General features: G+C 45.2%; 1 protein-coding gene across 1 annotated transcript in view; it reads left to right on the top strand.

The window, feature by feature from the left end:
* OFD1 (OFD1 centriole and centriolar satellite protein) overlaps positions 1-19,021 on the top strand; it is a 41,786-nt gene that overhangs the window by 15,574 nt on the left and 7,191 nt on the right. Inside the window, exons 6-17 of the mRNA XM_090265123.1 lie at positions 2,886-2,993; positions 4,373-4,509; positions 4,832-5,005; positions 6,978-7,084; positions 8,480-8,599; positions 10,245-10,318; positions 12,055-12,146; positions 13,114-13,303; positions 14,292-14,422; positions 14,948-15,059; positions 16,999-17,580; positions 18,191-18,317. Of these exons, the coding sequence (XP_090121249.1) occupies positions 2,886-2,993; positions 4,373-4,509; positions 4,832-5,005; positions 6,978-7,084; positions 8,480-8,599; positions 10,245-10,318; positions 12,055-12,146; positions 13,114-13,303; positions 14,292-14,422; positions 14,948-15,059; positions 16,999-17,580; positions 18,191-18,317 (1,954 nt within the window). The remainder of the gene's footprint in view (positions 1-2,885; positions 2,994-4,372; positions 4,510-4,831; positions 5,006-6,977; positions 7,085-8,479; positions 8,600-10,244; positions 10,319-12,054; positions 12,147-13,113; positions 13,304-14,291; positions 14,423-14,947; positions 15,060-16,998; positions 17,581-18,190; positions 18,318-19,021) is intronic.

Raw genomic sequence — 19,021 nt, 5'->3', positions numbered from 1 at the left:
TAGTGGCAAAGTTTGAATAGAACTCTTTGCTAACAGTGAAACAGCCACTGTTAAAATGAAGTGATTTTAAAAGTTGGTGGCTTCCAATTAATAGAGTAAGACCATCAGAAAAGATGTAAGAAGATATTTTGTGCCCAGCTGTTGTCTATGCCCTGACAGGGACCTGTGGTCTGATCTGTCTATTCTCCAAGGTTGCTGATCTATTGAATGGCCATCGTACTTTTGCCTTAGGTTTCACTTACCCATTCTTACCCTTTATTTTTCCTGCAGAGACAATTCTGCTCAGAAAATAGATGGGCGGAAAATTTGGATGAGGGTAGAAAACTTGGGCACTAGCTTTTTGCTTCCTGGAAGTGAAGATCCTAACCTGTGATTGGCAAAAGCATAGATACATAGTTCAGTGGGACAGATCAGAGAGCCCAGAAATAGATCTGTACAAATATACAATTTGTTTTGACAAAGAACAAAAGCAATTTATTGGAGGAAGTGAAACTGGACAAGTCGGTATTTGTGCTGCCTGTTACTACCAGAACCAATAAGTAGAGACAAGGATGGAGTTTTTATGGGCACTTAATTCAGATCTGCGACTGAGAAGACGGGGGTCTATGTACCCTCAAAAACCTTCTTAACATCTTATATCAAGATGACATTTTTCATAAAGAGAAGAAAAGTGTAGGTAAGGGGTTTGGAATTCACACAAAAAGGTTAATCAGATAAAAGTTGAAGTCTGGTGATTTTCCTGGCATCCCAGCAATTCTTTATCTACTTCTTGACATTTTCTCCCTGGAGCACAGTGGCTCAGATACTATCTTGATGGCTTGCAGTCCTCCTGGGGCATCAAGGTCAAATTGCTTGTGGGTTTCTGGGAGTCAGGGTAGGTCTGGTCATACATTCCAGTTCCTGGAACAGGAGCTTTTTACATGTATTACTAAGCCTATTAAGTGTAACTTAAAGCTAAGTTTTTTAAAGTATATTTTATTGATTATATTGTTGCAATAGTTCCAATTTTTTCCCCTTTGCTCCCCTCTGCCCAGCACCGCCCCTCCCCCAGCAATATACCCCCCCCCAAGTCCATGCCCATGGGTCATACATAGAAGTTGTCTGGCTTAAAGCTAAGTTTTTTTTTACTTTTGCATTCCTCCATCAGAAAGATAGTCTTTTCAACAAATGGTACTGGAACAATTGGATGTCAACATGCACAAAAATGAAACTAGACACAGACCTTACACCTTACACCAAAATTAACTCAAAACGAACCATAGATCTAAATGTAAAATGCGAAACTAAAGCTTTTGGAAGAAAACAGGAGAAGATCTGTGTGAATTGAGTTTAGGAATTAGTTGTAACACCAAAAGCATGACACATGAAAGAAAAAAGGGATCAGTTGACTTTATATTTTAAACATTTTGTTTATTTATTTTTAGACAGGGGGAGGGAGAAAGAGAGGGAAACATTGATGTGCGAGAGATATATCAATCAGATGCCTCTCGCACGCCCCCAACTGGGGACCTGTCCCGCAACCCAGGCACGTGCCCTGACTGGGAATCGAGCTGGCAACCTTTTAGTCCGCAGGCTGGTGCTCAATCCATTTAGCCACACCAGCCAGGGCAGTTGACTTCATTAAAATTAAAAACATCAGCTCTGTGAAAGATACTGTTGAAAAAATGAAAAGGCAAGTTATAGACTGCGAGGAAATGTTTGCAAAAGACACATCTGATAAAGAACTTACATCAAAAATATACAAGGAGCTGGGTCTTTGGCTCGCCGGCTCTCAGGGTCACTTGCTGGCTCTCTGTTCCTCAGGGGTGCCTGGATGATTGATCATGCTGCAGCTTCCTGCATTTACCAGTGGGTGGTATTTTGGATGGCAAGGAGCTCTAGGTGCTGCTTAGGATCAAGTTAGCCTGGCAGAGGGTGGCAGGGTTATTCTTCTTTGGGTGTTCTAGAGGGACGACCTCTGAGGCAGAAGCGTGCCATTCTTCCCAAGTTGTATAGCTTTTGTATCTTATGTTATTTTAGTTTGTAAACTAACCCTATTGATATAAGAATTAAAAATTAACAAGGGGAATGATAGAACTCAGGTGTTAAAGGAGTTTAGCCCTAAGTGTTACGCTTCCGTGATTAAAGTTGTAACTAAAGAGGTAAAGAGTTTAACCTAAATTGATAGGTGACTAATGCATGTAGAAAGTTGTTATTCTAAAATTTTGAAGCTTTTGAATAAAAACTCCTTTATCACCAAAAACACACTCTTTCTCTCTCACTCACACACACTCATTCAAGGAGCTCATAAAACTCAACACTGAAGAGATAATCCAATTAAGAGGGAAATGCAAATTAAAACAATGAGCTGCCACTTGCACACCTATTAGAATGGCCACATGCGGAACACTAACATTAAATGCTCACCGGAATGTGGAGCAACGGGAACTCTTCACTCATTGCCAGTGGGGAGGTGAAATGGTGCAGCCACTTTGGGAGACAGGCAATTATTTATGGTTTTGTAGAGGTCTATTCAACATTAAAATGTTTTCTGGAAAACTTTGTCCGTGCCCCCTTTAAAATTTTCTTACTGATTTGTAAGAACTCTTTGTTGTGAAAATCAGTGCTCTGTTTTCACATTATGGCAAATACTTTTTCCACTGTGTCATTTGTCTTGACTGTATTTTGTGCCATATGTAATTTGTTAATTTTTGTGTTGTTAAATATTTTTATTGCTTCTAGATTTTTGTCATGCTTGGAAAGGACTTCCCTGAGAAATTATTCTTAAAAGATACATAATGTGAAAAAGGATAATGTTATAAAACCCACGTTCATAGCGTGACTGAACAAGGGTTGAATGAAAGAAAGTTGCGAGACGAACCCGTGTGTGTGCCTTGTGTTTTCAGGTTTTCTCGTGCAGTTTCTGAAAGAAATGGCGGAGCTCCATCGGGCCAAGGAAACCTGTGACGTGGGCACCCAGACAAGCAGGGCGCTCCCCAGCAGAGACTCTCTGGGTAACTGGAGGCTTCTTTCAGAATCGCCGTCTCCTGGTTTCTTTCTGATGGAAGGAAACGGCCTGCGTCCCTGTGTTAGGGGCGCTTCTGGCCCAGGAGGGATGGGAGCTGCAGGCGGGGTGCGCCTTCCCTCGGCTCCTTTGGTGGACAGGGCCGGGCGCTGCTCTGCAGTGCTGCTGCTCCTCTGGGGACCGGCAGGGCGACACTTTCTGAAACTCGTGGGGATGCAGAAGCCCATGTTCTTGTTTGTGGGGTCCAGCCTGTCTGCTGGGAGGTTCTTCCATGGGTCTCACCTAACTGTACTTCACAGCCACTAGCGTGAGAAGACCCTGGTCTGTTTGCATTGCAGAGACCTAGAGAAGTCAGTGGCCCATCAATCCGTTCATTTTGTTGTTGAGGAAACAGGTCATCAGAGGAAGGAAAGGCAACCTGGAAGCACCCAGTCTGGGTCAGAACTGATGCCACAGAACATGTTTTCTGGTCCGTGACCCAGAGCCTTTTCCGCTGCACGGCCTTTCTGCAGTACCTTCCTGTCCTTTCGGTGTTGTATGCTCAGGACAGAAGGGACACACAGCTGGCTAAGATGCTGGGAGCCACCCACTTCTCCACCTTCCCTGCTCTTAAGGAGTAGTGGTGTCTGTAAAAGTCCCGGTATCTTAATCCGCCTCTGCCTGCCTTTTTTTCCTGTGCATACCTTTTGGTGGGCATTGCGGTGTACATGGTTGAGATTTTACTGTCCGGGTTTGCACTTCGCTGTGTGGTTGATTCAGATCCACATTTGGTTTGGGGGGCCGTGGGTCTGCGGAGAGAGCAAACAGAGGGAGACACAGTCAGTAGAGCTGGCTCTAGTCCCAGCTGTGCCATCATGCACGTGACTACCCCTGGGGTCACTTAACACTGCGTGGCCATCTGCGTCCTCCCCTGTGAAAGGGAGACTTGAAACTCATCATCCTTGATTCATGTGAAAGTCAGTGTTTTGGACGTGTGACTCGACTTTCAGCAAAAACCAATGAAAGAACTCTGCTTTGGCACGAAGAGACCGCAGAGAGACGCCGGTGTTGCTGGCTTCCTCTGTCCTCTTGGCTTTCTTTCCCCCTGACATTTTATGATGAAAAACTTCAAACATTCAAAAAAGTTGAAAGTTTTAGAGTGAACACCTGTATACCTCGATTTCACCATTAAATTTGTGTTTTACTTGCTTGATTACTTACCTGTCCACCCATTAATCTATCTTAATTGTTTTAATTACTTCAGAGTAAACGGCAGACATCCCTGCACTCTCCCCTAAGTGTACTCTTTTGAACAGACCTCTGGCCTCTTGCTCACCTGACCACATTCCTCTATTCTAATTTCCTGTTTTTTGTTTTTTTTTTTAATAGCTGAGAAGCTTCGGCTTATTGATGATCAGTTTGCAGATGCTTACCCTCTGCGTTCAAAGTTAGAATCTTTAGAAATAAAGTTGAATGAATATAAGAGAGAAATAGAGCAGCAGCTTCATGCAGAAATGCTACAAAAGGTAAATGTATCTTGTTGCTATTAACAAAAATGATATTTTTGCTTACCTTTTCATTTTTAATCTTACGTCTATCGGAAAATATCTAGACTCTTTATTAATGCCTGTGATAATATACTGTTGTGCATATTATTTTTCTTTCCACTTGATGTCATATCTTGCCTTTTGAATGACTCCTTGCAGGGATAGTGGATGAAATGAAACTAAAGATGAATTAAACTCAGTGTGTTTAGAGCATGAATGTTAAACCTAACCATGGAGAATTTGTTACTCTTTTTTTAAGTATCGTTATTAGTATGTACAACTATTTGTACTCTTTTGGCAGTTGAAGCATTTTAAAAATAATGAAGTGGTAAAAATGAAAATGGAAGAGAAGAGGAAGTACGATATGGAATTAGCAAAGTTCTGGAATGACGTTGAGAGAGCTTGTCAAGCAAAATCTGAAGCCCTCCTCACTCGGGAAAAGCTGTCCCTTGAGAGAATTCAAAAGTACCAGGAGGTAATATTTTAGAATCATGGACTGCGTGGCTCTTGCCTGTAGCTCTTAGTGGATTGGCTCCAAGTGCAGGAGAGAGATGGGCACTCGCTGGGAGAATTGTCCTTGGGAAGGACACACAGACTTCCTTCCTCCCGAGACCGCTGGGAGGAAACCTGGGCGTGAATGTCCACGTCTGGAGGGTGAGCGGCTCATGCTAAAAGGAGCGGCGTAGCCACCCGAGGAGGAGACCAGAGGTGCGGGCTGGCTGCGGGGGGTAAAGGCGGAGCAGCTCTGAAGCAGACAGGACCGCTCAGGCTGTTCCGGGGGCCCTGCTGAGGCAGGCAACCTGGAGCGGAAGTGGACCACCCAAGTGCTTATAGGCGGTGGTTCTCTTGTAGCTCTCGGGAGGATTCGGAAGGTCAGCCAGGGCAAAAGGGCCGTGTTTGGGGAGCGGAGCTTCACGGCGCTGAGTTCACTTGGTTTGAGAAAGGCAGCCAGCCCATTGAGTTGACGACGCCGGGGTTCGGCACGGTGGTGAAGGGAACTGGAGCAGAGGGTGGATAGCTCTCACCTGGGGGAGAAGGGAGGGCTACGTGGCAATTTCAGAGACCTCAAGGAATAGGTCTGGGGACACTGAGGTGTAGAAGAACAAGGGTGGACCCAGAGGACAGGAGTTGCAGGTTGAGGTTTCACGTGACGCTTCCATCGGAACAAAGCCAAAGGGCCCTGGGGTAGAGGAGTGCAGGCCTGCAGGTGTCATCCGGTGGCCGTTTGATCTTGTCACCCGGGAAAGTGACGGGACGGGAGGTGGAGTGGTTGAGGAGTGGTGGCGAGTGTGTGGGCAGGAGGGATTGGATCCTCTCCTTTAGGAAAAGCAGGTTCCTTTCCCGAGGGTATGTCAGCCCAGACTGGATCTGGGGCACCGTCTCCTGTCTGCAGCCCAGAACTATTGCTACCAGGGGCTGGTGGGGGTAAGCGGCTTCCTCCCGGCATCAACCCTTGCTTGGAGTGTCTACGATTTTGTATGGAGCATTTCTGGGAATGGGGCTCATTTTAGCTACAAAAGTAAATGTTGGAAGCACAGGCCTTTGAGATGGTTGGATTGTGTTCAGACTAACATTTCCATCTTCAAGACCAGAGCCTAACTAGATCAGATCCACCAATTAGTTACCAGCCCCGAGTCCCCGTTTAGTGCGTGGGTTCTCTGAAAGCTCTGGAGAAGGTCCCATGCCTCTCCTCCACCACCCGGAATGTCCTTCCCCTTCTCTCCCTGATGACACTGTCCTGTCCTTCAGACTTAGCTTGAATGCCACCTCCTGGTGACACCTTCCTGACTCCCACTGATGGACCCATGTAGGCCTCAGTCCTGCTGTGGGACTGGATTCTGGTTGTGATGTCATCACACCGTAGGGTGGTGGTTTCTCTCTCCCTTAGTAAATTGCGAATTTTGTAAAAGATGGGAGACTGTACCTGCTCCTCTCTTTATATCCAGCTCCCAGTGTGCTTTTTGACGTGATATTCAGTGCCTCCTTGCTCCGTGAACACACAAATGCAAGGGTGGCCTGTTCATTCCAGGGTTCATACGAACTTGCTAATGCTGAGTGAGAATGACCCAACTTGAAACTCGGACAACTACCGAACCGCGGGGATTCTATTTCATTTAATTATATTGCTGAGCGTACATTTTGTTTCTGTTTGTTGTTGTACAACTTTTCAAAACTTGTGTCTGAGAGATGTCAATTAAATAGAACAATTACACAAGGGGTGTTAGAAATATCGGGTAATGTAGCTTAACAGTTATTGGGGGAGGGAGCAAATTTTTCTGTATCTAGAACAGGCAAAGTGCATACCTCGAAGTGTGGAACCTCTTGAAAGGGAAATTGTCACTCCGAATATCTGTACTTTGATTCTTTTCTGGAATTTAGGAAGCAGTCTATTAGTTCAAACATTTTATGTTCTTGAACTTGCTAAAAATTAATGCTTTTCCATACAGGTGGAAACAAAAGAAATTTATGCTCAGCGGCAGCTTCTACTAAAAGATATAGATTTGCTAAGAGGCAGAGAGACAGAGCTGAAGCAAAGAATCGAAGCTTTTGAAATGTAAGTAATATGTTTTCATTTTGTATATTCAGAATCTATGCAATTAAAAAGAACCACATAGGTCTAAGTATTCTAATGTTAATTGTCAAATTGTCAAGTAGAGTTCTTGGTTGTGAAGTTGCTGTCACCTAGTTTTAAAAGGCACAAGTAAAGAAAACGAAGATCAGGATTTCGCTTTTGAAATATTAGACATTGGGATGAGAAGCAGAATGAGACGCTCATCAGGCTACAGTAAAACCACACAAATAATTTGAAGAAGCTAATAATGCTTTAAGAAGTCATGTTGCAGGTTCAGTTGTTCCAGTCTAATGAGTGCATGTCATATAGTAACTGAATTTCAGATTCATTTACCTGCTCTGCTGTCAGCGGAAATCCAGTGGCTCTGACTGGACTTGTCCTGGGTGAAACCATGTCTTGTGATATGTGTGGACTTAGTCTAAGCGCTTACAAATGTTTCATTCTTCAGATTTTACCCGGGATTAACAGCAAGCTCACCAGTCCAGTTTATGGAATAAACTTTCTTTCCCATTAGGTTCTGCTATTAACTGATGCTCACAGATGCTCTTTATTTCATTAAAGGATTTGTCTCCCTCGTTTAAATGGGCTCGATTCATTTGGTTTCTCCTCTCTTTTTGGCAGTACTGAAGTGGTGGGAGAGAAAAGGGAAGTAAGCACCTACGCCATTGGGCGCAGTTTACTGCTCCTTCGCTTTACCGGTTAGCCAGCAGGGGGAGCTAACACATGGAACTGAGACCTTTGCTTGGGTCCCCGTTCCCTAGCACTTCTACTGGAATTGCCGTGTGGTTGATTTAAGGTCTCACTGTGAAGGCCATTCTGTTCTTCAGTATTTGGGAGTTCTGACTGATCTATCTTCTGCCCTCTTGGCCCTCTTTTCAATATTCAATTACTGGATTATTAAATACCAAAAACAAATTTTCTGCCTTTCATACCTATGGGCTAATCAGTTAAATCTCATGGAAACAATGTTACAGGAGAGACAAGCCCTAAAGTACACTAACTTAAGTTTGGCGTGTGGCTGTATAACTTAATAACATTATTCTTTTCACCTCTGAACTGATTATGGCCATTGATACCTTTAACCGTCCTTTGAGCGTGAATCATCTGTGGAAAAGCACTTTGGTCCTGACACTGCCACACTCCCTCCAGCCTGGTGCCACCATGTAGCTCCATGCGCGACTTCAGATCCACCGTAACCAAGTCAGTTCACCAAATAGGTGGGAGATTTCTGGCTCCTTTCGCTTACTTCCCAGAAGTGACAGTCCCATGACACGTTTGAGTCTGTGGAGCTAAAACCGCACGTTATTTTTCTCTCCCAAGGCTTTACTTCAGATATTATAGTTTTATAATTTGCTTTTTATCTTTTTCTGATTTCAGGGCCCAGAGGCTACAAGAAGAAAAAAATAAAACCATGAGTGATGCCCTCAGGAGACGGGAGCTGAATATAAAGACTATGGAGGAGGCCTTTGAGGAGAAGCTCAAGAATGAACTTCTAAAGTAATTGTTGGGCGTTTCTAAAGAACTAATGTGTTTGAGTTCAGCTGATGGAAATGTGGCAACGCTAATGAACTAGATAAGACTAATATTGTATGGTGAACGTTAGTGTTTAAAAAGCTACCTGTTTTCATTGATAGTCAAGCCTTTCCCATGAGTGTTTGCACTAACATAGTTTTAAAAAGATACAGTACAGAGAATAGCATGCTGCTTGTTCTTACTCATAGCCTCCCTAACAGGTGTCGAGGGCCTGTCATTTGCTTTTATTTTTAGGGCACTCTGTGACTTGCTGAGCTTGCACTGCTGATAAGCTATAAAATTGGAATCGTAATTTTATTTCTCTTTTCCTCTGCCCTACTTGTACTGCCACTAAGATGGGGGTATCTGTCACTTTAAATTATTTTACCTAGTGATCCTGGTGTTTGTAAGTGAACATGTATGTGCCTTGTAGTCCTTCAAGGTTCTGGAAAGCCAGAATCAAAAGGAACAAACTAAAATTAACTATATGAAGAAAAAAAAAAGATGCATGGAAAGGAAAATACGAATAGCTGTGGTTACTATGGCTTTTCTATAGTCTGAGTTCTACTGTGTTTCAGTGACTAAAATCTTAGTGCAAAGACATTAAGCCCATGTGGTAAGTTTTCTCTCTAGTGCTTACTATAGTGTCTGGCACATAATAAGTGTTCAGTTAATATTTGTTGGGTAAATGAATTCTTGATGAAGAGTTGACTCACCTGAGCTGCCCTGGTATTTCTTAATCATTGGCCTCTTTTTGCTACCTTGCCCATGACTTGTCATTGATAGTCCATTACATAGTACTTGCCGAGGTTTCTTGAGGTTATTCTTTAAAAGAATTCTAATGAAACAAAAGATAGTACCTTCACATGTACTGATCTTGAAATGGTGGGTGTTTTCTGTCTGTATTTTACGTCACCTCCTTGAGTATAGTACAGACTCTGAAGCATCTGTAGTTGTTGAACTTTTAGGAGCACATGCGTAGGTGCGCATGTGAAGTTCACGTCGCCATGGAGGTGGCGGGCGGTGTGGCAGGGTCTGGCCAGATTTGGCTCCCCTGGGACTGCGGCACGTACTGGAGTCCGGAGCATAGTCTCCACAGGAGTGCTTCTCTTTCCCTCTCCCATCTCTGAACCCAAACATCGGCAGTAACCGATGGTAAAGATGAATAAAACGGCTCAAGTGTGCCCTCTGGGATTGCTCACCCGGACGTAAAGGTGCTGGCACTTGGCTCTCACGCTGTGCTCAGCCCCTGAGGCAGCCGTCCTTCTGGCGGGCCAGGCAAGGCAGGCAGCTGGGAAGTGCCTGACTCTTTCCTTTGGGGATTTAGAGTCAGTTGTACGCGGTGCAAAGTTCACTTGGTTTATTTTTCTGTGCCAGTCCAGACCGCCATGAGTCACTGTCCTCAGGAACCTCACAGTAACCCGAGTTTGGGGACCCAGTTTACAGGACTGCACAGGCTTACTGGACCCTGCACACTCAGCAGTGGGACCTCTGGCCCAGTCCTGAGAGACCTGGAAGTCGCGCCACGCTCAGTGCCCTTAGGCGCCGGTGCCACAGCTGAGCTCACACACTGCTAAGGCTCTGTCCAGGAAAGGGACAGGAGCTCATTTCCAGTCATTCTGCTTCTCAGGTATCAACTAGAGCTCAAAGACGAATACATTGCCAGAACGAACAGACTGGTTGAAGAGGAAAGGAAGATTAAAGGTGATTCTTGGGGGAGGGGCACTGTCGATGCATTTCTGATAAATGGCTGGCTTCCCAGTTTGGGCCTCTTCTAAATTTTAAAAATAAAAATATATATAGTTCACACTTCATTGTTACTACAAAATTATACATTTTTGTCATTTTAATTTTGCAGGATTTAAAAAGCAATCATTGTTTCTCACTATGTTTTCACAATCCTTCATGTCTAACCTTTTATATATTCAAAAAGGTCAGCGATTTACTGGCAGGATTTTATCCTACTTTATATGTATACTTTAAATAAAGAGTAATGTGTCAAAGATGACCCTTAAACTGAGAGGAAGTAGGGTACTCAGGACAGTTTCCCCCCATCTACTTCCCTCCCTCCCCTTTGGCAAGCATCAGCTTGGCATCTGTATCTATGGGTCTCTTTCTTTGTTTTGTTTATTCAGTTCTTTAGATCCCACATATAAGTTAAATTTATGTTATTTGTCTTTCTCTCTGATTTATGTCACTTACTATAAACTCTAGGTTCATCCATGTTGTCACAAATGGCAAGATATCCTCTTTTACTGCCAAATAATATTCCATCGTGTATATGTATTATATGCATAATAGCAAACATCTTTATCCATTTGTCTATTGATGGACATCTAGGTTGCTTCCATGTCTTGGCTGTTACATGTAATGCTGCAATGAACATAAGGGTGCTTGTGTATATCTTTTGAAATTAAATCTTTTTGTTTTCTTCGGATATATATTGAGAAGTAGAATTGCTGGATTATATGGCAGCTCTATTTTTTAATTTTTTGAGGAATCTCAGCACTTTTCCACAGTGGCTGCCCCAGGCTGCATTCCCGCCAGCAGTGCACCAGGGTTCCCGTTTCTCCACATCCTCGCCAGCACTTGTTGTTCGTTGATTTGTTAACGATGGCCGTTCTGACAAGTGTGACTTTATAATCTCATTGTGGTTTTAGCCATGAGAAAGTTCAGTTTTTACTTACGGAAAATTTTATTTTAACTTTTCTGTCCCCTGTGACATAATTCCTTATTTCTTTTACTTCTAATATATTTTTATGCTTCATGATATCTTCACTTGACAGATAACCCCTACACTGTTGTATACATTAGCCCAGGACTCGGAAAGTTGGATACTTTTTCAATCTCATTTCAGTATATTTCTTGGAACTTGCCTGTGATGGGAAGCTGAACTTAAGGTGGAAATTTCAAAGGAATTCTTGGAGGAAATGAGGGCTGGGTGCTTGCTACTGACCTGTAAGGTCACCTAGTGTATATCTGCTCCTTTGTGACTTTCCTGCGGAGAGTAATACTTCTTTAGAAATCAGCACCATCATGGAGTCAGCAAATTATTTTTTGGTGGTATATCTACACAAACTTGTACTAGATGAAGTGAAAATGACAAAATAGTGACTCTAAAATCGTAAGACAAGTCTGTCTTTAAGGAAATTCAGATCTGTTGGCATGAGGGCTCTGTTGGCACATGGTGTGGCAGGTCAGTGTGGCAGCAGAAGGAAGTGCACCACACGTGTGACCGTTAAAACTAACTGCCTATCACCCGTTGGGCAACAGGGCTTATTTCTTACTTGCCCTACTGATTTTTTTTTTTTTTGACTGACGCCTCCTCTTGTAGATTATGAAATAATGATCATTAGGTCTCATCTGTTGGCCATAAATTCTTAAGTGAGTTTTGTATTCACTAGGAAAACGTGATGTCTGATTGGTTGGCTCTCTTTCAGAAAAAGCTATACGTTTGCAAGAGGAGCTCACAGCTGTTAATTCAAAAAAGGAAGAACTCAATCATTCTGCAAATCGTGGGAAAGAACTTGAGGTAATTGTTAAGCCTGTTGATTTTTTTTGAAATCAGTGTTAGGCAGTATATGAAATTTTAGTTTCAGCCATACACAATTTATCCTAAGTCATGTGCTAGGTGTTTTTGGCCCGTTTATTACATGACTTAGAAGGTGATGGCCCAGCGCAAGTTAAATCAGCGGTTCTCCATTTCAGTCTTAGTCCCCTAGGGCAGCGTAGAAAGAGCACGTCCTCTGGGGCGTAGAGTCCTGCCTCTCCCTTAACTGCTTGTGTGCCTCCAGACACGTTCCTCGAGCATCAGGGTATTGCCCACAGTCCGTGGTTGTTGAGGGACTTCAGTGAGCTGACTCGTGCCTAGCCTATAGCGGGTGACTAGTACACTCTTCGTCCTTCCCATCAGCAATAGGTAAAAGTCCCTGTCATTACATCAGGGTCTTAGAGCTGAAAACAAAATGAGGTGCACTTTTCATATGCCACCGTTACTTTATTTCTGCTCATTCATGTGTGCGTTCTGAAGGACAGAGCTGGAACTTGAGGTACTGCAATGTGGTCTGTATATAAAATTTATTTTTGTAGCTGTCATGATTTACTTGAGAACCCTGTAGGCTTTTGTATGCAGCCGTGAGGTGTACAAAGGAAAGGAAAGCTCCCACAGCCTGTTTGTGATAGCTCCCCTTTGATTCATATTTAAAAGCATATATCGCTATGGTCTGTGACAGCTATTGGAACCTTAGGTGCATCTGGAAAATGCACCTAATTCTGATCACCTTAATCAGAAGCAGTTGCTCTGTAGGGCGCGGCTCTACATAAGCACAAAGTTGGGTGCGCTCTCCCCTGCCCCAGCTCTTGGCCAAAGAATGACTCTAATTGTTGCCAGGTGACCATGATTAAATCATGATAGCCAGCCTAAAGCAGCCTGCCAGCTTTTATGTGAGCAGTGCTGTGAAGTCCCTGTTCAAATGCAAGCTTGACTTTTGCAATTCCAGCTGGAGCTCGAGTCTCTGAAAGCCCGGTGCTCGGTAATAGCGAAGCAAAACTACCTGCTGAATGACAAGGTGAAGGAGATGAGTGACTACTCCCTTCTAAAGGATGAGAAACTGGAGCTTCAGGCACAGAATAAACTACTCAGGCAACAACTGGAGAAGAGTAGAAATGAAAACTTGGATCTCGTAAACCGTATGTTCTTTTCCCGATTTGCGTGTTTCTGTAATTCATACTAGCTTACTGTTATGAAACTGCTTTGTACCTGTAAGGGAGGCTTCCCCTGGGAAAATTTTATAAAATTAACATTGTTGATTTGAAGTTATTTCCTTTTTGCTTGCTATTTGCATAATTAATAGTACCACTAAGAAGAAATATTTTTAAACTGTACAAATCTGCCTCTCTGGATTGTACCGGTCTCCCCTCGCTCTCTGCTGCTTGGGTTGGCCAGTGGGGCACCCTCAGCCCTGGGAAGGGGGGGATGGGAGTCAGGTCAAGCTTGTTGTTGTGCACTCACTACAATCCTCTGCCCCCGTGTAAAGTGGCTGTGGGCTGGCCCTGTGCCTGTGAGCCCGGCAAGGTCCCAGTGCGTGCGCATGGCCTCGCCCAGCGCTGTGCGCCCGCGCCAGCTCCCCCGTCCTGGGAATTCTTTGCTCCCTGCTCCTCGCGGCCCAAGCACGGTAACACCGTGGCCCTGTCACTAGCCCAGGGAACACCACCATCCTCTGCGGCTCCCTTACATGAGTCACCCTTTATGAGCAGGTCCTCCAGTGACTGAAACGGGGGAACTGCACCTGCTTTCCGCCTGCACCCCGAATGGTGCAGACAGATGCACAGGTCAGATTGCACCTCGGGGTAGCCATCCACTGGTTTTGATGGAGGGCTCTTTTTACACCTGTGCATGGTAGAGGAAAGCAGCAGGCTTTCAAGTTACTTGGAGCATTGGAAATAACTTTTTTACTTGGAGTAGGACTAGGAAGAATAGTGAAGTTTGCATTTGCATGCATTAAATTCTTCTGAAATTTGGGTCGGGGTTGCTCTTAGTCCATTTAATAGAATTAATATAACATTCATTACATGCATACAATGAAAAGAAAGAACTATTTAGAATTTCTATGTGCTTTTGTGAAGTAGAATGAGAAAACTTATGGTTGGTAATCACCAGCCTTTTTTACCTTATTAGGCATGGCTCAGCCATCTCCTGAGCTGGTAAATCTTCAGAAAGAATTGAAGAAAGCGGAAACTGCTCTCCTCTTAGACCATAAGGAGTTCGAAACCCACAAGGAAGCTCTGCAGAAACAGTTGCACAATGAAGTGAGTACTGCGCTCTGCTCGGCCAGGTGTTAGGCTGGCCCCTTTGTACCAGTGTAAACTTGGCATGTGTCCCACCAGCGTAAGTCAGACCGATGTCCGCACCAAAAACTACTCACCTATTATGTAAGGGTATCCTCAGCCAAGAAGATTCTTGCGTGATTATGTGATTTTATTGTTATATTAGTAATAAAATCCAGAGGAAAGCAAGTGCATGTCAACATGACATTGCCCAGTCCTGATGGAGCTCGCTATCGGTGACTCTTAAATCTCACCCTGCAACCTAGACACATTGACACTGTCTTCCTGGTGTCCACCTCGTGCCCCACAGTGCCTGTTCTTTGCGATGAGTGAGAAGGGAGAGGGGACACTTGTCTGTTCTGTTGTTGTTTTCTAGAGACTGTGCATCACAAGCATAAAGCTGCTCAGCATTGGCAAAGAGAACAAGCCACTAAGAGAATTGCTGCTTTGGAAGTGAACTGGGATTTCTTTCACATTGATTTCTTTTCTTTCTCTAAATCTTTTCAGGTTGAGCATTCTGCCAAGCTGACGGCCCAGATCTTAGAGTCCGATGCCACTGTAAAGAGGTTGACTCTTCAAGTGACTGATTTAAAATTGCAGCTGAGACAGACTCAGACAGGTTAGAGACATTTTTAACCTGTAAGCGTGGACATGTGTGTGTAAAACCCCTGGCGTGTGTGGAAATATAATGATCGTTACTCGTTGAATTTTTAGTAATTCTCATAGTAGGGGAAAAGCCGTAGAAATATGTCATCTTAGAAGTAAAACTCTCAGCTCTGGTGGCTGGTGTGGCTCAGTGGAACGAGCGCTGGCCTGCGAACTGAAAGGTTGCCTGATCGATTCCTGGCCAGGGCACATGCCTGAGTTGTGGGCCAGGTCCCCAGTTAGGAACATGTGAGAGGCAAGTGTTTGATGCTTCTCTCCCTCTCTTTTCTCCAAAAGTAAATGAATAAAACCTTTAAAAAAAGGAGGTAAAACTCTATTCATTTCAGGAACACCAACGGGGTCACCAGCTAATATGGCTGGCTTTCACAGGCACCCCACGGCTTGTGAGAGCCTCATACCCCTCATATGAAAGGTGTGTTGTTGATGCAGAGGTCCCCAAATTCATCGTGGACCTAGGCTTTGCTTTTCTGTTTGTTACCCCGATAGTAAGATCATTCTGACTCCTCAGTGGTTTTACGTATTCCTTGAGAGTGTGGGAGAAGCAGGGTGGCTTGTCACGTCCACGTGAGTCAGGTTGATGATGCATGATGCTTGTGTTTTTTCACCCTGCTTTCGAGGGTAGTTCCCTGACTTCGGGCTCATTGAACTTCTTCAGACCTCAGTCTCATTTGTCGTGGGGCTGAGAATCCCTGCGGTGCCATGGTGAAGAGGAGGCAGAGGCGGGTCTCAATCGAGCGCCTGGACAAGCAGACACTCAGAGTGGTGACTGCTCTCGGGTGGTTACATGTCTGCACTGAGGAGGCCTCATAGCTGCCCCTTCCTGCTCAGACACTCAGAGTGGTGACTGCTCTCGGGTGGTTACATGTCTGCACTGAGGAGGCCTCATAGCTGCCCCTTCCTGCTTCTTAAGAAGTGAACTGAAGCTTAGGTTCCTTCTTTCGCCGCTTGCAAGCTCAAAGGAAGTTCGTGTGTGTTGGCAATTGAACTGATTTCTCGCTCTTCTTGCTGCTGAGCCGTCCTCAGTTCCCATTTGACTCCTTCCTCATCAGTCCTTGTTCCTTTCTCCCGCACTAGTTTTGTTTTTCTCTCTCCCGTTCTTCTCCTTCCTGCTCCTTAGTTCCTGTCAACAGTGTGATGTGTGCCAAACTGCCCACAGCTGAAATGCCAGTAATGTGGAGTCATGAAAAACAGTGCGAGGATGGGACAGTTTCCAACACGTGCATGGTCCTGGTGGCAGTGCGGGGCAGTGGCGGCCACACGTACTGGCTGTGCGTGCACAAGTTACAGCATCTTTTCACCTTGCTACGTGTGACCCCGCCTCGGCCTCCATCTGTAATATGGGTGGAGTGGGAGTTCTCAGCCCACAGCTTCACTGACATGTCACTTGCAGGTCCTCATTCCCTTACGTGAAACTTGCCCAGCAATGGATTTTTGTCACAGCCCTGGCCATTATGGGGCAGCATCCTTTAGTGGAACATGCTTGCAGTCAAATGAATAAATACAGGTTATGAATGGGTTTACATCAGTTCAGGTCAAGTTTATTAACCAAATGAGTTCAGGTCCGGTCACGGTTTATGACCAAATAAATTATGAGTAAATTTTCAGTTCTCAGAGCTTTTTGTATTTCAAGATTGTGTATCATGGATTTTGAATTAAGAAAGAAGGCCTAAAAAAGTAAAAGAAGGCCCCAAAGAAGGCCCACGAAGCTGTAGCTTGAATATAAAAGCTCTCAATATATGGAAATAAATAATTATTAGCATTACCACGGCTTCAGAAATTGTTTAATGGCGTATTCTTATTATTATCTTGTTTTATTTTTCAAAAAATATCCTCAAGCATGTTTGATTTTTATTCTCTGCTCGCTTGTCACATTATCACTTTGTGACCCGCAGCCCTGGAGAATGAAGTGTACCGCAATCCAAAGGTGTCTCTGGTCAACGGATTGATGGTGTCCCCCGGCGGCGGAGTAAGCGGGGATTTCACGAAAAACCCCGTCAAACGGGAAAAGCTGACGGCGGGCACAGTTACCCCGAGATTCATCAACTACCGGAGTGCCAGCTCGGAGGGCAGCTCCCCCGACTCCAACATGGAGTTTGTAACCCACACCAAGGTGCGGATGAAGGAGCTGGAGCACGAGGCCGAGTGCTTAGAGAAAGCGTTCCTTGACTACAATCAGAGAGTCAGCCAGGGCCCCGCCGCGGAAAGCCCTGTGGCCCCGCAGAACCCGCCCCCGCTGTGCCTGCGCGGGAACTCCAAGCGCGCGGTGACCAGTTCCTTGGAGAGGCGCGCTCTTAGGGAGGCCACGGCCGTGCTCAAGCCGCCCCCGGGGCTCAAGCCGCCCCCGGGGCTCAACGGCGTGGAAGTGCTGCCGGACGGCGGCGAGGCCCCGTGGCCCCGCAGAAGCGCCAGCAGACGCCTCTTCGCGCCGCTCACCAGACCTAAACGGAGCCTTGATGCTGAAATGCGCCGGGAAGGTAAGCTGCTGCAGAAAGGGTTGCGGGGTTCTCTGGACTGGGATGGTCCTTGGTGGACCTCTCATCTGTGTGTGAGTGAGCCCTGGAAAGCAGGAGGGAGCAGAAAGTGCATGCTTAGCAGATCCTCGGAGATCCTGGGCCTGGGAGGGCCTGGGGGAGAGCCTGGGCATTGGAGAGTGTGGGACTGGGAAGGGCTTGGGCCTGGGAGAGCCTGGGACTGGGAAATCTCTAGGCTGAGCAGTTGGGTCCTCACTGTACTGGTGATTGCCTGCTGACCAGCAGCATCTCTTCTATGGCGCAGGGTGGGTGTGGGAGGCAATGGGAGAGAGTGATAAGTTCCTGCATTTTGCTTGGCCTGCAGAGGTGTTCAGAGAGTGACAATCAGTGGCTTCTCCCTTACTGCAGAGTAGTTGCACACATTTTATTGTAATCACTGCACTTCCGTTTAGGTGCTTGAGTTGCAATGCTGTGGGTCATTTATACATCATACGCCACTCTTTGAAAGGGCAGTAGAATTTCTTTTCAAACGAATAGAACTCCTTAGAAACCATATTGCCTTTTCCCCACGTAATTTGTAACATTCTTATCCTGATTTTCTTGTGCCCCTTAGCTCTGGGCCGTTCCCACGTTGCTTCCCCCAGTCCTTGTGCTGAAAGAATGCTCCAGCCTTCACCATCTGAGTCTAGGCACAGCCTTTCCATCCGTTTGCTCTCCAACTCTCTGGAGGAGAAGGCCAGGTGAGTCCCATGTTCTGGTCGGCCTCAGCCAAGTGTGGTTAGCTGCATAGCATCTCAGCCTTGACTTGTTTGGGCTTTCAGCTGATACTCAAGACCATGTGGCAGTAAAGATTTTGCAGTTGCTGGTTCAGTGGATTGAGCGTCGGCCTGCGAGCCAAGTGTCGCTGGTTCGATTCCCAGTCAGGGCACATGACCAGGTTGCACGTCAGGTCCCCAGTTGCAGGCGAGAGTGAGAGGCAACCACACAGTGATGTTTCTCTCCCTCTCTTTCCCTTTCCGCTCTCTCTAAACAGTAAAATGAACAAACAAATAAATAAATTATTTAAAAAAAAAAGAGTTTGCATTTGTATTGTAAGATGACGTGTGATGTTTCAGCATCACCTGAATTACCTGAAAGAAAGTTCCTTTTAACAAATAGGCAGTCTGCCCTTGTTTGCTAACCCTGATGCATAGAATATGCGCTGTGCTATCAGTGAGCATCGTCTAGCCCCCTGAATAGAGTCAGCAACACACAAAGTATGCAAAAGCAAGGAGATTCCGTTTACTTTTAAGCTTGTAGTACTTTCACACATCACTTAAAAGCCATTTAAAAAGCTATTCTGGCGTTGAGGTCCAAGCACACAAAATCCTGATTTGTCTGTTGAGCTAAGTTCTGAAGTGGCAGTGGGTCGTAGGGTGTGCTTGCTGAAACAGGACACAGTAGA

This window comes from Furipterus horrens, unplaced genomic scaffold (genome assembly GCF_987537825.1).
Source record: "Furipterus horrens unplaced genomic scaffold, mFurHor1.1.pri manual_scaffold_17, whole genome shotgun sequence".
NCBI classification, from domain to species: Eukaryota; Metazoa; Chordata; class Mammalia; order Chiroptera; family Furipteridae; genus Furipterus; species Furipterus horrens.
This window is presented reverse-complemented; position numbering and strand designations above follow the sequence as displayed.